Source organism: Juglans microcarpa x Juglans regia, chromosome 2S (genome assembly GCF_004785595.1).
Source record: "Juglans microcarpa x Juglans regia isolate MS1-56 chromosome 2S, Jm3101_v1.0, whole genome shotgun sequence".
Taxonomy (NCBI): domain Eukaryota; kingdom Viridiplantae; phylum Streptophyta; class Magnoliopsida; order Fagales; family Juglandaceae; genus Juglans; species Juglans microcarpa x Juglans regia.
Window position 1 is genome coordinate 28217924 of NC_054597.1, and position 16791 is coordinate 28234714.

The following is a 16791-nucleotide window of genomic DNA, read 5'->3' on the forward strand; positions in this document are numbered from 1 at the left end:
ATGGGTGCGGATGTTTATTGTAGTGATTAGTTGGATGTGGATGATGGATGATGAGAGTGGATGTTTATTGTAGTTATTAGTCCTTTTTAATTTTTTTTTTAAATTTTTTGAAGCATGTTAATTGTTTTTATTTTTTTTATGTTTTTAGTAAAATGAAGCAAAAGTGAATTATTTACTTTAGATTGTAATTTTTGAAAAAATTTAAATTTAAAAGCTCACACAAAATATTCTTTTTTAAAAAGTGTGTCAAATATGAATTTGAAAAGTCGGAGTCAGAGTTAGAAGGGAGGATGAACATCTCGAAGTCGGAGGATAGGCATATAGACTCCAACTTGGTCCATGCTCAGCCCTAAACCATAGAGGATCTAGTCTTTTATTTCTCTTGAACAATGCTAAACATCCTCATTTGGCTTTGAATTCCTTAGGAGGGGAAAAACATCTAAGTTGCCGCATTCATCTCTCCATTTCTAATTGGCTGGCTGCATTGGAGCAAAACCTTGAGAACCTTTTTCATGGATGGTCTGGTAGAAGGCTGTGTGCCAGTACAATAGAGTCCAAGTCTGAAAACATGACACATTTCATTCAAGTGACAAGGTTCCTTGACCTCCTCATCCAAGGCATCAACTATTGGTTTTCCATCTTGAATGTGTCGCAATGCCCATTCGGCTAGGGATGTATGTTCATCACCATCATTGGCTTTCCTTCCGGTTGTTAGTTCCAAAAGGATAACCCCAAAGCTGTAAACATCAATCTTCTCATTAATTCTTGTCGTGCGAGCATACTCTGCGTTTCAATTCAACAACACAAACTAAGCCAAACTTCTAGTGATGGAAAAAGAGGAAAACATCATCAATAAAAGGAAACTTGGAAATCTATATTGTAACAAACCTGGAGCTATGTAGCCAAAAGAGCCAGCCACGGCTGACATTGTAGTCGGTTCTCCCTCCTTGACCAACATCTTTGCTAGACCAAAATCAGCTATTTGTGCGTTGAAATTGAGATCTAAAAGGATGTTGCTTGACTTCACATCTCGATGAACAATGGGTAGCGAGCAGTTATGGTGCATATAGGAGAGCCCCTGGGCAGCTCCAACTGCTATATGCAATCTCTTAGGCCAATCCAAGACAACATGACTAACTGAACTTGAAAAGGTTGTTGCTCTACTTTTCCTATGTAGCCAGCGATCCAGGCTATGGTTATCCAGATACTCGTAGACAAGAAGTTTTGAATTATCATTGGAGATACAGCAAAGCAACTTCACTATGTTGGCATGTCGAATTGAACTAAGTATTTTGACTTCTGCCAGAAATTCCTTTTCAAGTTTTTCTTCTAGCTTTCTCTTATTCCAAATCTTCTTCACAGCAACAATATCACCTGAATGATGAATAGCAACACGATATACTTGACCTGATCCGCCAGAACCAATCAAGTCATTTTCTGTCAATCCTGACAAAATGTTTGATTCTGTGAAATTCAACTTCTGGAATGAGATGAGCTTCCATGTCAAATGCAATCCATGCTTTCTTTTTTTGTAATTTATGATCACAAAGAATGAAATAAATAAACTTAGAAGAACTGCTACCACCAAACCTATGCTCCAAGCAATTAATTGGTAAGAAGTTTTGCTCCACTTTTGGTGGTGCAAACTGCAGTTCTTGAGGTTAAGGGATCGAGATAGTCTATTAGCACAAAGACTAGGATTGTTCAAGAAGCTGTAGGCATATGCATCATTCTCGAATTCACTTGGGATGCTTCTAGTTAGATGATTTGAAGACAGATTGAGTGAAGTGAGCTTCAGGAGGCCAAGTTTTGGTGGAATTAGGCCAGACAATTGGTTTTCTGACAAGTCCAATTCAGTAAGGCATGGTAAGGAACCAAGTTCCTCTGGAATTTGTCCAGAGATTGCATTTCGGCTGAGGTTTAGAGTATTCAGTGATTTCCATGAATTAACATCTGATGGAAGGGAGCCCGAAAGTTGGTTTCGATCAAGCCAAAGATTTGTCAAACTAGAAAGATCTCGAGGAATCGTGCCGTTGAAGTGGTTATTACTAGCCTTGAGAACCAACAAATTCCTCCAGTAAGACACTCCTTGTGGAATTTTACCCCAAAACCTGTTGTTATGCATCTCCAATAGTGAAAGCTTCCTTGCCAATCTCTCAGGAAGCTCGCCTGAAAAAGAATTATCACCTAGCATCAACTTTTTCAGATTTGATGATGTCCAAAGACCACTTGGGATATTCCCAAAAAACTTATTTCTGTATATCTTGACTAATTCCAAACTGCTGCAATTTCCAAGCGACTTGGGCAATTCTCCAACGAGCTGGTTTTCATAAGCTACCACTTCCACCAACTTCCCATTGTCACATAAGTGTTTTGGCAGCTGGCCTGTAAGCCTGTTGGTTGAAACCCAAACCCTTTCCAACATAGAGTACCTCCCTAGTTCTGGAGGCAAACTCCCTAAAAAATTATTGTTATAGAATTTGAGATTTATCAGGCTCGGAAGGCGACCAATGCTATCTGGGATTTTTCCAGATAGTTGATTGGAAAACAAAGCCAGACCTGTCAAATTTTTGAGCTTTCCAAAATCATCGGGAATTGTTCCTGTCAAATTATTTTCTGAGAGATCGATGACATCGAGGTTCAAAGCCTCGACCACCCGAGGAATCTCTTCGGTCAATTTGTTTATGTAAAGGTAAACAATCCTTAGATTCTTTGGCATAAACAAACTATCAGGGATCTTACCGGTCAAATTATTTTGTGACAAATCCAAATGCTCCAGAGCTGCTATTTCTCCGATCGTGTTTGGGATTTCCCCAATCAAATTTGTCCCGGCCATCCGTAAAAACTTCAGCTTCTTCAACTTTCCGAACTCCGAAGGCAACGTTGGCACCATCTTAGCATTGTAGGCCAATTCTAGTTCCTCGAGATTGGACAGGTTTCCAATTTCTGGCGGGAAAGTACCGGTAAATGGACACTGGACAAGAATGAGTTTCCTCAATTCTGTCAACTGCCCGATAGATGCTGAGATGTTACCGTCGAAGTTGTTGGCTCCAAGGTCAAGCTCTCGAAGTTGAGACATGCGGTGAATATCATCGGGAATTGCACCATAAAAGTAGTTCTGTGATAGGTTAAGAATTTCCAGCTTGGAACAGTTGTAGAGAGCTCTTGGGAACTCCGTTGAGTGGAAACTATTGTTATAAACATCAAATGTTGTGAGGTTTTTGAGGTTGCAAATGATGGGTGGGACTGTTCCATTGATGTTGTAATCTTTGAAGGATAATCCGATGATAGAGTCACTGGAGCAAGTGATCTCAGGCCAGGAACAATAGGAGGAGGAGTTTGTTGGAATCCAATGTCTGAGAGATTCTGGATTTCCCCATAGTTGTTTTAGGTTTAGTAGGATTCCTTGTTCTTGAGTCTGGGAGTTTGCATGGTTGAGAAAGAGGGAAAATGTGACGTAGGAAGAGAAATGGATAAATATTGGAGCTACTTTCGTCATTACAGGAGGTTTGAGTTCTTTTGCTCAGCTTTTGCTCTAGTCTGAACGCTAATCTCAACAATGAGCTGATAAATAGATGAAAACTCGAGAAAGATGAGAAAAATACACATCCAATGGTGGGACATTCAAACATCAAACCAAGGAAAATTCATAGAATGTCCCATCTGAACATTTTCCACAGAAAGGGAACTCTCGTTGAGCAATAATTTCAAGTTTAGTCCAGAAAGGGAATTTTCCATCCTTGCCAAGTAAATAAGAACCAAAACAGGGGATTCTTAAAGAAAAAAAATCCTTTTTAAAACAGGATTAGTATATTTACTCGTATGTTTAGAACCAAGAGGCTAGTTTCCTAAGAACTATCCATCTCCCCCTGTTTTGTGTCATTATTGACTTTGTAACCCATAAGAGTGTAACATGACTGGTACGTGCTTAAAATCCTTGCTTTCATCGAAAAAATCGACTTTGTGTTATTTTTGTTCTTCTAGTCACTTGAAAGTTTTTATTTTCAAATAAAGCAGCCAAACCCCACTTGTGGAAGATGGTAGTAGACTTTGACTTGCTTTCGATGATGTTGAGTTTGTTGGTTTTATACGCACTTTCTTCCACTCCCACTCATGCAATCAGTCAAGCATTGACTGACTACATATGCTGCTTATGTGATCTCTTTAGTCAAGGGCCAATGCTTTCAACAAGGCCCCTGAAATGGGTTAGAATCAGAAAATTCAAGATATGATTATTACACAAAGATAAAATACAATAATGTATGGAACTGCTTGGGCCAGAGAGTGGGTCCTGACAGCTTCCACCAATAAAAGTGTAAAATTACTTTTCTTTTCTTTTTTATTTTGTACATTATTATTTAAGAATTTTAAGAATTTAAAATTTCAAGTTATATTAATTGGAAATTATTTAGCATATAATATATACAATACAAAAAAGTCATATAAAAAATTATTTATTTATATATATATATATATGAACGGGTCCAATGTAAAAAAAAAAAAAAAAAAAAAAAAAAAAACCAAAACCGGAACTATACCAATTTGGAACCAATTTTGAAAAAATGAAACTTGTACTAGACCGAACCGGTTTTGCACCGGACTAAACACACTATTAAGATTGATATCAAGAATGTGCCAAAAGATGCAGAGCATCAAATTCTATTCTGTATTAAGACTTCTGTCTATACATCAAAACAGAAATGCTTTATATACCGTGTATAATAGGCGGGAAAGAAATATTTTAAATACCTAAGCAACAGAACTAACCTAACTCTGTTACTAAAAATGTAACTTACTAAAAAGAGAAATAACAGAGACATAACAGAACTAACGGAAACAATACTATCTCTAATACCCTCCTTCAAGCTGGAGCATGTATGTTGATAAGGCCCAGCTTGGATACAAGATCAGAAAACAAAGGAAATCCAAATGGTTTAGTAAAACAATCTGCCAATTGATGATGAGAGGAAACATGAAAAAGCTTCACAACTTCTGCTTGAACCTTGTCACGAACAAAGTGGCAATCTATTTCTATGTGCTTTGTTCTTTCATGAAACATAGGATTAGTTGCAATATGAATGGCAGCCTTCTTGTCACAATAGAGAGCAACAGCTTGAGAGTGAGGAACTTGTAAGTCATGGAGCAAAGAAAGTAACCACACAAGCTCACAAACTGTGTTAGCCATGGCTCGATATTCAGATTCAACTGAGGATCTAGAAACTGTGCATTGCTTCTTGGATTTCCATGAAATGAGAGATGTGTCAAGAAAAATACAAAAGCTTGTTATAGGTCTTCGAGTGTCCTGACAGCCAGCCCAATCTGAGTCAACAAAAGCAGTCAAGTGAAGATTGGAGCTAGTAGGAAAAAATAAACCTTTGCCAGGAGAGTCTTTAATGTATTGTAAAATTCTCTGAGCAGCATGAAGATGAGGCAGTCGAGGAGAGTCCATGAATTGACTTAAGGTGTGGACTGCAAAAGTGATATCTGGCCGTGTGATAGTAAGGTAAAGAAGTCTGCCCACTAATCTCCTATAGGCCTTAGGATCTTCCAAAATAGCACCATCAACTCGAGATAGCTTGAGGTGTTGTTCCATGGGAGTTTTAACAGGTTTAGAGCCCATGAATCCAGTATCTGATAAAATCTCTAAGGCATATTTCCTTTGAGACAAAGAGATACTAGAACTATTCCTTACAACTTCCAAACCCAAAAAATATTTCAAAGACCCAAGATCCTTAAGCTTGAATTTCTGATCAAGGAATGTTTTGAAAATATTGACAGCTTCTATATCATTACTAGCAATGAGGATGTCATCCACATCTACTAGTAAAACAATAAAACTGGTGCCTTGCAATCGTGTAAAAAGAGAGTAATCTGTTTTGGATTATTTAAAGCCAAGATCAAGAATGGTAGAAGAAAACTTAGCAAACCATTGTCTTGAAGCTTGTTTTAAACCATACAAGGATTTGTTCAACCTACAAACTCTTGTATCACTTTTGTCACCAAAACCAGGAGGCAAGGACATGTAAACTTCTTCCAACAAATCTCCATGAAGGAAGGCATTGTTGACATCCAATTGGATTAAATGCCAACCTTTTGCAGCTGCTATGGAAAGAAGACACTTGACAGTAACCATTTTGGCAACTAGACAAAAAGTATCAAAGTAGTCTACTCCTTCTTGTTATGTAAAACCCTTAGCAACCAATCTTGCTTTATACCTCTCGAGTGTCCCATCAGATTTCAGTTTTACTCTAAAAACCCATTTGCATCCAATTGGACTCTTTCCATGGGGAAGATTAGTTAATGTCCAAGTGTTATTGTTTTCTAAGGCTTGAATTTCTTCAGCCATATCAATTTTCCAATGAGGAATTTTGACAGCTTGATGATAAAACTTGGGTTCAACAAAGGTTGAAAGAGCAAAGGTGAAGGCTTTGTGTTTAGACGATAAATGAGAATAACCAATAAAATGAGAAAGTGGATATTGCTTACCTTATAAAGAACTAGAATTCCCAATTGAAGATGAAGAAGAGCAAGCCTGTGAGGATGCCAAATAGCAAGGAAAATCTTGCAAATAACCAGGTGGTTTATGTACTCGAGAAGATCTTCTAGGAAGAGAATGATCTTGTGAAGGTGTGGATTGATTAGGAACAGGTTCTGTATGAGTGGATTCTAAATTGGTGGATTCGAAATGAGTGGATTATGAATTGACAGGTTCTGTAGAATAAGATAGAGATGAACTCACTGGAATGGATGGAAAAGAAACATGTTGATCAAGAATAGGTGTAGGAAAGACAGGCGAAGATTGTGGTAAAGCACTGAGATTTTGATTTAATGACTTAAAGGTAAAGATGTGTTCATGAAAAACAACATCTCCAGATACAAAAACAGTATGACTATCAAGGTCATAGAGTTTGTATCCTTTAATAGCAAGAGGATAGCCTATGAAAATACACCTTCTAGCTCGAGGAGCAAATTTAGATCGATTGTGAGCTAGTGTAGATGCATAACAAAGAGAGCCAAACAATTTGAGGTGAGAATATGAGGGTGGTTTTTTTGAAAAGTAATTCATATGGTGTTTTGTTTGCTAGCAAGGGAGAAGGAATCCTGTTAATGAGATACACTGCTGTAAGAATGCAGTCAGACCAAAAAAACAAAGGGATACTGGACTGAAAAAGAAGAGCACGAGCAACATTGAGAATATGTTGGTGCTTCCTCTCAACTACTAAATTTTGTTGAGGGGTGGCCACACAAGATAATTGGTGAACTATGCCTTTAGAAGAAAAAAAAATGAGGCATAGCAAATTCAGTGCCATTGTCTGTCCTTATAGTTTTGATGGAATAATCAAATTGATTGGCAACCATATTAATGAAATTCTGCAATAGCACTCGAGTTTCAGATTTTGACTTCATCAAATAAACCCAAGTACTTATAGAAAAGTCATCTACAATGGTTAATAAATACTTAAAACCATCCAATGACTGAGACTGAAATGGGCCCCATATATCATAGTGAATAAGTTGAAAAGGACATGAAGAAATGTGTTCACTGTGAGAAGGAAATGGCAATCTCTTGTGTTTAGCAAGTAGGCAAATTGAACATGGAATGTCATTATTTATGGAAGCAGTAGGTACAATAGAAGACAACAACTTTATTCGAGATAAGGATGGATGACCCAACCTTTTATGCCAAATATCAAACTCAGAATGATTAGAGTGTGAAACATAAGTAGAATTGAAATTTGAATTACAAAGAAGAGTAACATGATCATCTGATTTATGCAGTATGTATAATCCTCCTTTGGCTTTACCCTTCCCAATCATTCTCCAATGGGTGAGGTCCTGTATATAGCAAGCATTACTAGAAAAAATTAAGCAACAAGATGTTGATTTGGTTAGTTGGTTGACAGAAAGAAGATTGAATTGAAAAGAGGGTACACACAGAACATTATGCAAAATGAGCTGTGGAGATAGATGAATGGATCCAATATGTGTAACTGGTGTAGAAATGCCATTGGGCATTTTGACAAACGAGTTATGTGTGGAATGAAAAGAAGTGAAAAGGGAAGTGGAATGGACCATATGATCCGTGGCACCAATGTCTATGATCCAATCATCTGAAGTAATGTGCATAGGAAATGTTGTTTTAATGGAAAAAATAGAAGAAAATTTACCAGAAAGATTATCAACTGAAGAAATCACATTGGCTGTCTGAGACACATGTGATTCAGAATTGAGAAGAGCTATAAGCTGTTGGCATTGCTGTGGTGTGAGTGGAAATGAAGAGGCAGAATCACCAGCAACTTGATGAGCTGAAGATGATGGAGTGGAATATTTTCCTTTGGAGCGATATCCAGGAGGATATAACTTGAAGCATTTTTCAATTGTATGCCCAGGAACAGAACAATGGGAGCAAATAGGTCTATCTTTGCGAGTGGAGGGTTTAATCTGATGAGCCTGTTTTGCTGTTGATGAGAGTGCAGCAGATGGAATGTGAGAGATAAGAGGTGATCCAATGTCTCTCTGACGCTCTTCTTGAAGAACAAGAGAGAAAACCTTGTTCATAGGAGGAAGTGGATCAATCAAAAGGATTTGACCACGCACTTGAGAGAATGAGTCATTCAGCCCCATCAAGAAACACATAACATAGTCTTGCTGATGCATGGCCATCAATGTACGCAGACCTCCACATGAACATACAAGTAAGGGTCTATAGTTCATCAATTGATCCCATAAACCTTTCATTTGAGTGAAATATGCACTAACAGAGAGATCATTTTGCATAAGAGAAGCAATAGACTTCTGCAGTTGAAAGATCCAAGGACCATTTCCTTGAGAGAAACGTTCTTGAAGATCAGACCAAACTTCCTTGGCAGATTCGACATATATGACACTAGCAGCAATCTCTTTAGAAAGAGAATTAAGAAGCCAAGACAAGATCATGTTACTGCATCTGGTCCAGCTATGAAAAAGAGAAGAAGTACCTACTGGTTTGGCAATAGAGCCATCAACGAAACCAACTTTGTTCTTGGCAGTGAGGGCCATTAGCATGGATCTACGCCAAGTATGGTAATTGTCACCAATGAGAACTTGAGTAATAAGAATGGATCATGGACTATCTCCATGGTGAAGTTAGTAAGGACTGGAGGAATCAGAAGAAGGATCAGAGGGAGAAGATGATACTGAAGAAGAATCAGTCATTGCGCGGGAATGTGTTTTTCAAACTGATACCATATTAAGATTGATATCAAGAAAGTGCCAAAAGATGCAGAGCATCGAATTCTATTCTGTATTAAGACTTTTGTCTATACATCAAAGCAGAAATGCTTTATATACCATGTATAATAGGCGGGAAAGAAATATTTTAAATACCTAAAAATGTAACTTACTAAAAAGAGAAATAACAGAGACATAACAGAACTAACGGAAACAATACTATCTCTAATACACACCAATCCGGTTTGGGCCGATTTACTGGTTTTTATTTTGAGGAAGAGCTTACGGGCTTGGGCTCGTGTACCTTTCGAACAAAAATACCTTTAAATGTCATATGCTTTCCGTTTTCTCCCTCTTACAGACAATTCATAAAATTTTACCGAAAATGTAACCCTGCCTATCGGAACTCATTTTCTTTCTTGTTCTGTACTTTAACTTTGTGTCCAAAAGCCTTCTATTCCAGGTGATTTATTAGATAGTTTTAAAACTTTTTTTTTCTTTTTATATATATATTAGAACTTGAGTATTTGTTGTGTTGCTATTGGGAGTGGATGAAAATCGAAATGGCAAAAGATCTTCACGAAGTGGCACGAGTTTTTCTTTCCTTCTAGACTGCAAGAGAGAAAATAGGAGATATTTTCCTAATTTTTGTACAATATACTAGAGGGTCGTGCGACAGCAGGAACCCAATCCATGAGATAGAGAGAGGCTGCGAGAGAGGTGGGCAAATCGGGGATCAGAAACCCATTTACATGAGCAAATCGGGGATCACACATGTATAATATACTAAAGATATTCCATTTAAAATAATAATGAAAATATCCCATTTAAAAGAGATCAATGAGCAACACGTGTAGGCACTAAAAGTCTTTAAAATAGACTTGACTTGCGTTGGAGATGTTGAGTTTGCTGGTTGTATACGCAGTTTCTTCCACTTCCACTCATGCAAGCGACTACATGTGTTGCTCATTGATCTCTTTAGTCAAGGGCCAATGCTTTCCACAAACCCCCTAAAATGGGTTGGAATCAGAAAAATCAACATATGATTACTACTCAAAGGCAAAAATACAATAATGTATGGGCCAGAGAGTGGGTCCTGACAGTTTCCTCCGACAGTGTAAAATTAATTTTTTATTTTGTACATTATTTTGTAAAATTACCAATAAGTGTAAAATTACAGTTTCCACCAATAAGATAAAGTACATCAATAATGTATTTGCCTCTTTCGTGATGCTTACATGGCATTATAAAAATATGACGTTTGTCCTCAGTAGGAGCCCATCAGTGATTCAGTATAGACCCAGGATAAGATCGTCGATTCGCCATGTTTAGTTTTCCTTATTTTTTAAGTTTTTTTTTTTTTCTAAAAGATTATTCAAATAAAATTAATTTTCTTTAACTCTAAAAAAAAGATAACTTTTTTATCCGATTATTATCCAAATATAAAAACCAAAATAAGAATTATTCAAACAAAATATATATTCAAACAATTTTTCAGTTTTATTATATATTTTTACAAATCTAAATACAAAAATGATTTAAAAAGAAATTATTCAAAATTCTTTCTCCTTTCACAAAGCTTATTAATATTATATCGAAGAAATTTCACAAATATTCTCTATTTTTCTTTTCTCAAAATCAAGTAAACAAAATGTGACAAAACCCTTCCAAACCAATGAGGAAAATGTAGTATTATGTATGAAAAATTGCAGGAGGAGCATACAACGTCTGCAGTGTGTTTGTTTATTCCCTAAAATGGCCTAAACCATCCCAAGAAAGAAACAGTTCCCAACAACCATGGCTTAAAGCAAGCAAGAAGCATGGTATTAGTATTAACTTATTAGTCATTAGTATTAACTTATGAGTATTAGTATATGATATATATAGTATGATATTATAATATTATAACTGTAGTAAAATATAACTAAACTATCACTATTGGTATTAGAATACTTAATTAGTGTTAGTATTATTATTATATATAATAGTATCCTATAGTGATATAGTATTAGTTTGACTACTAATACTATAGTGATTTATATAGTTATTTGTATATAATACATTACTAATAGTATACTAATACTATATATGTAGTCATGATATTTTGATATAAAAATATGTATATAGTTATCTACTAATACTGTTTGCTAGTAATAATATAGTATAATTAAGTATAATTACTAATTAGTGAGATAAACTTATTATGCTTAGCAAATACTATAGGTTAGTGTCTAACAAATGTATATATTTTATTATATATGTAAATTATAATATGATGGTTACATATACTAAAACTAACTATTACTCTATTTATATTGTAGAATACATACATTATTTTATAATAATTATATTAATTAACACACGCTAGTATAGTATTAAATTTAACTCATACTAGTATAATATTAAATTTAACTATACTACTATAGTCTATATAAGTTACACTATACAGCTTTTATATGAGTGTATATGATCAAATGTGTAGAAATATATTTATTAAAAAATATATATTATAATTTATTATGCCATAAAATGTATTTATCCTTAATATAATATATATATATATCAAAAGTAGGTTTATATTAATAACTTAATATTAATATTCACGTTTAAGATCAAGATTAAGATTTTACGTTATATCAATTTTTATGTTATAAAATTAAAATTTATATAATATATGAAATATTATAATAAGATTTATAAGATTAATTTTTATTTCATGTTATATTTAATGTTATATTAATTTTGTGTTATTAGATTATTATACATGAATTTTAAGATTTTAAAATTTCATGTTATATTAATTAGAAATTTAGCATATAATATAAAAAAATCATATAAATAATTATTTATATATATATATGAACCAATCCGGTGTAAAAAAAACAACTAAAATCAGAACCAGACCGATTTAAAACCGGTTTTGAAAAAAGGAAACTGGTACCAAACCGAACACAATAGTCCGGTCGGATTTGGGCTAGTTTTCTAGTTTTTTATTTCCAAGGAGAGCTTACGGGCTCGCATACTTTTCAAACAAAAATACCTTTAAATGCCATATGCTTTCCATTTTCTTCCGCATTTTCTTTCTCGTTCTGTATTTTACTTTGTGTCCAAAAGCCTTCTATTCCAGGTGATTTATTAGATATTTTTAAATTTTGTTATATTGGAACTTGAGCATTTACTGTGTTGCTTTTTGGAGTGGACGATAATTGCAATGGCAGAAGATCTTCACGAAGTGGCATGAGTTTTCCTTTCCTTCTAGACTACAAGAGAGAAAACAAGAGATATTTTCCTAATTTTTGTACAATATACTGGGTTAGTTTTATTTTAAAATCATTTTATTTTTTATTTAAAAAAATCAAAAAGAAAAAAAGTATTGGCGTACTGAATACGCTAAGTCAGAGGAAGGAAAAAAAGATCTCAACTCACATGTGTGTTGCGGGGCTAACTTACGGCTAACATGAGTTCTGTTACGCTCAGTCAACTTCTCGTGCAAATTGCGCACACTATTGACATGGCATTTTGCCACATCAGCCCTTGTTTTATAAAAAAAATGAAAAAAAATTATGAAAACGCCTCAACGAAGAAGAAAAGGGAATCGACGGTTCCAACGTTGCGAAAACGTCTCCCCCAAATTCCATGTCTCCTTTTTAATTTTTCACGCTAAGGACAACCAGAAAGAAACTGAGGGGTTCCTCTTGGGGACTCAGAGCATAAAAGTGGCCATGGATTCGTAGCAGCATAAAGCTAGAAGTCCACAGCCTCAGTTGCAGACACCTCTAGCTCGACCTCAAGGCAACAATAGCGGAGATTTTGCAGTGATTCTCACAATCCTCTTCTCCTTTATAGCCATCTTTGTCATGGTATACAACTCTTAAAAGTTCTACTGTCATTTCCTTCTTCCCAGGATGTTATGCAATTTTAATGTCTCATTCATTGTATCTACTTTTTTTTTTTTTTTAAAAAAAAAAACTTAGTAGTGTTTTAACATCTAATCCATCACCCTATTAGTTTTTGTCTAATTTCATTTCGTCGTGTTCTCGTTTCTTTAGGATTCTTGCAACTTGATTCAAGATTTTTTTTGTCTCAGTAATGTATCATTACTTCATTGTCTTAGTCTAGGCCGTATTTTCAGTTTGAAAGATGGTGATTTGCAAAGATTGAGAAGAGAGGGGGAGAGAAGAAGAAGGCGTGGTTGCAGGGATTGGAGAAGAAGATAAGTGGAGGGATGCTACGGGGGAATGGACGAACCTTCGAGGATGTTTTCTTTTTCGTTCTCTCTTCCCACACCAAAATGCAATGTTTTAATTTTTGCCAAGTCACATTTTGTGTGCAAGGGGTGCGCAAAAAGCCTGTATCCATCATTTTCCAACTTACCTAGACTGTTCCATAGCAAAACTTAGTTAGAGTGATGCTACACCCACTGAATTCGACTGTGTAATTTTTTTTTCTTATTTTTAAACATTTTTCTAACTACCTTAAACAGTTATTAAAAAAGAAAAAAAAATACAAACCCATAAAAAAACATTTTCTTAACCATTAAGTTAAAAATAAATAAAAGCAATCAGTAAAAAAAATCGTTGGCTTCTCTCTATGGGAGTAGAGTTTTCCTAGTTTTATAACCCATCTCATGCCACGTAGATTCTTGGACGATATTTTAGGTGAGCCTAACCATTCCTATTAGTCTAAGCATTGGCATTGGTTTATCTATATGCAAATGCAAAATCACATGTTTTGGAGATTGTCTTTACCATTCAAAAAAAAACTCTCACATTGGATTATGCATCTTTGAGCCAAAATATCACCCACTACAAAGATGTTGAAGGTAGAGTGGGAGGAGAGAGAAAAATTAATAAAATAGCATTTGTAGAGTGAACATTGCATTTGAAAAAATGTATTGGCAATGTTCATAGCTATGGAAATATTTACATATGCATAATCCAATGTAGTCTATTTAATGGTCTAGTTATGCAAATATGTATTTACATTTTCGTATAGACAAACCAATGCCAATGCTCTGTCCTTGCTCTCAAAGCTTCTAGCATCAGTTACATCCCATATGCACCTCATCAATGACAATACCAAACTTTATCAACAACCCTAAATGAAAAGGAGGGGAAAAAAAGCAATTTCAGATGAAATCAACTTCAATCCTACATCATGTCTGAATAGGTTCTAAATATAATAAAACTTTAAAGCAAGACCTACATCTACCCTTTGTTTTAAAATTTTGATTATTGGGTTCACTACTTCATATTAGGTATGAAATTATACCGATTCCTAGACCTTCTGCGTTCTCCACTAAGGAAAGTATGAGAGATTTTGTTTATATTCATTTACAAAGTATAAGACTCAAGCTATGAATGACATCAAAAGTGTTTGATATCGCATAACAGTGACATCATTGAGTTGGAATATTAGACTGAAACAGTGACACCAGAACTTGCTTAAACTATAGCCACAAACACAAGCACAAAGTGCAAAGCTTCCCCCCTCAAAAGAAGCTTACATTTAATTTCCTTCTGTACAATCTTCGTATAGTCTTTCAAGCTTCCTCACCTTAGTTTCAATCCAATCCTAAGAACTTTGGAATCACATAATTGGTATCACCTCTAGGTCATTGGTGAAGCAAAGGGAAGGTTCACAGAAAGCTTATGAGATCGCTTTCCTAACAATTTGTGTAGCACGAGCTTAATACAGTTGAGCATCCTAAAGCAAATAATGCCATATCCCCATTCCACAAAACTTCATCATTACACAAAATGAATGATAGCACAAAAAATCATTGCTAAAACATCCAACAATATCACACAATAAAGTAGAAATAACAAACAAAGGACACAATGGAAGTCTCCCTCCAAAACTTATGCGCATATGCAGTATATCACTATGTCCATTTGATAATGAGCAACAATTTATATTTTGCATTGCCCCCAAAAGATAAAAAAGGTGAATCATTTCTAAGATGAGAGAGCTGCCAGTGGTTGAAAGGGAAACATTATTAAGCCGCTCTAGATAAGCACTTGGGTCAATTTACCCTCCCCATGAGCCTTGATGACTGACAGAGCAGCTCAGCCAGAACCAACTCAGGCAAAGCCAAATCCATGTTCTGACACTCCAAGAAAATCCCCAAGTCCTTCACGAAGTGGGTCACACAAAATCCCCACTCTAATAGTCCCTCTTCAAATCATAGTTCCGTTCAAATCCTGCGACTTGAACCCTCCTGCTGCTCCATATCACATCAAGTAGTAGAGCCATGTGGAGCCCTGCCTTGTGAGTATACACCATCCGCGTCCCCTCCACCAACACCACCATGGCAGAAGTCATGTGATCTAGTTCGTTAAAAATAGCGCATAGCTAGAGTATTCTTCTCAAAAGAAGACATCATTTTAATGATATAACCGTGAAAAAGAACGTAATGAATTGTGGAGGAAGCAAGTCAAGGGAATTGCAATCAATGAAGAAAAGAAACAACCACAAAGGAACATATCCAATTGACATGCAAATGTAAAATGTCAACACATACAAAATTAAAAACAACAAACTCAATGTTGGTGGGCACTACGTATCAAGAAAGTAAGACGAAAGTGAGATGATGGTGTAGCATTCGGAACTCCAAATGATTAAACTTAATACATAGATATGATTAACAAGCAACATCAAAGTGAAAAACAACCAAAGCATTCACAACTTGGTCACTCCACATAAAAGTGCACTGAGGGTCCAAGACATAGCAGGGCAAATAGACCAATAAGAAATAACACTAGCAAAGATACCCAAAAGATGCAGCCTTTTCTGCAAAGTACCACCTGGAAATCAAGAACCACCCACTATTTTAGACACTGCAGTAGGGTCGGAGAGTTACTTCCTATCACTTAAACTCACATTTCAACAATATAATAATAGACTCCAAATTTCTAATATCATATCGAAATTTCGATTCAAACTAATTTCTTCAATATAACCAATTTTCTAAAATGCCAAGTCATCATAACACAATAAAATTTCTTAATAAAAATCGCCAATACTCATAAAAATTTTCTGTGCTTAATCCACTATACTTAAATCATCTCACCGAATGCCTCATAATCTTGATTCTCAGCTGAACCATCAAAATATCTAAAAGATATTCTGGAGATAAGGAGTGAGTTATCAACAACTCAGTAAGCAGAGAACATATACTAGCATGTAAACATGAGCATTTATAAAGTTCGGTATGCAGAACAAAATATTTACTTTCAGAATGTAGAAACAACATATTTACTTTCGGAATGCATTAGCAAAACTTGGTACAAAACATCAAAACGAAATTTTCAGAAAAACAAACTTGTTCCCAAAGAGAAAAACATTTGGCATATCTAAACTGAAACATTATATTCATATCATCTCATATATCACATCAGGACAAATATCATGTTTAACCTCTGTGGTAGGGTTATAAAACACCATTATACCCGTGGCTGGGCCATATACCATGTTTCACCCCGTGGTAGGGTTATAAACCACTATTATACATGTGGCTGGGCCGTATACCATGTTTCACCCCGTGATAGGGTTATAAACCACCATTATACCCGTGGCTAG

General features: G+C 35.4%; 2 protein-coding genes across 2 annotated transcripts; both read right to left on the minus strand.

Moving 5' to 3' along the window:
• Positions 1 to 284: 284 nt before the first annotated feature.
• LOC121251766 (receptor-like protein kinase 5) lies at positions 285 to 13906 on the minus strand. Its single transcript, XM_041151117.1, has 3 exons — positions 13897 to 13906; positions 889 to 3522; positions 285 to 783 (listed from the first exon to the last, which is right to left on the minus strand). The coding sequence occupies exons 1-3, from the start codon at positions 13904 to 13906 to the stop codon at positions 440 to 442; spliced, it is 2988 nt and encodes a 995-aa protein (XP_041007051.1). The 3' UTR covers positions 285 to 439.
• On the minus strand, positions 7588 to 9065 carry LOC121251769. The gene is made up of 2 exons (XM_041151119.1): positions 8169 to 9065; positions 7588 to 7836 (listed from the first exon to the last, which is right to left on the minus strand). The coding sequence occupies exons 1-2, from the start codon at positions 9043 to 9045 to the stop codon at positions 7802 to 7804; spliced, it is 912 nt and encodes a 303-aa protein (XP_041007053.1). The 5' UTR covers positions 9046 to 9065; the 3' UTR covers positions 7588 to 7801.
• Positions 13907 to 16791: the final 2885 nt, after the last annotated feature.

Excerpts from the sequence above, each read along its gene's own strand:
- LOC121251769 (XM_041151119.1), bottom strand. The coding sequence starts at position 9,045 with ATGCTAATGGCCCTCACTGCCAAGAACAAAGTTGGTTTCGTTGATGGC. Across the intron at positions 7,837-8,168 it reads TTCAGTTGATAATCTTTCTG|GACCTCACCCATTGGAGAAT; the intron begins GTAAATTTTCTT and ends TGCTATATACAG.
- LOC121251766 (XM_041151117.1), bottom strand. Across the intron at positions 784-888 it reads TTTTGGCTACATAGCTCCAG|AGTATGCTCGCACGACAAGA; the intron begins GTTTGTTACAAT and ends ATTGAAACGCAG.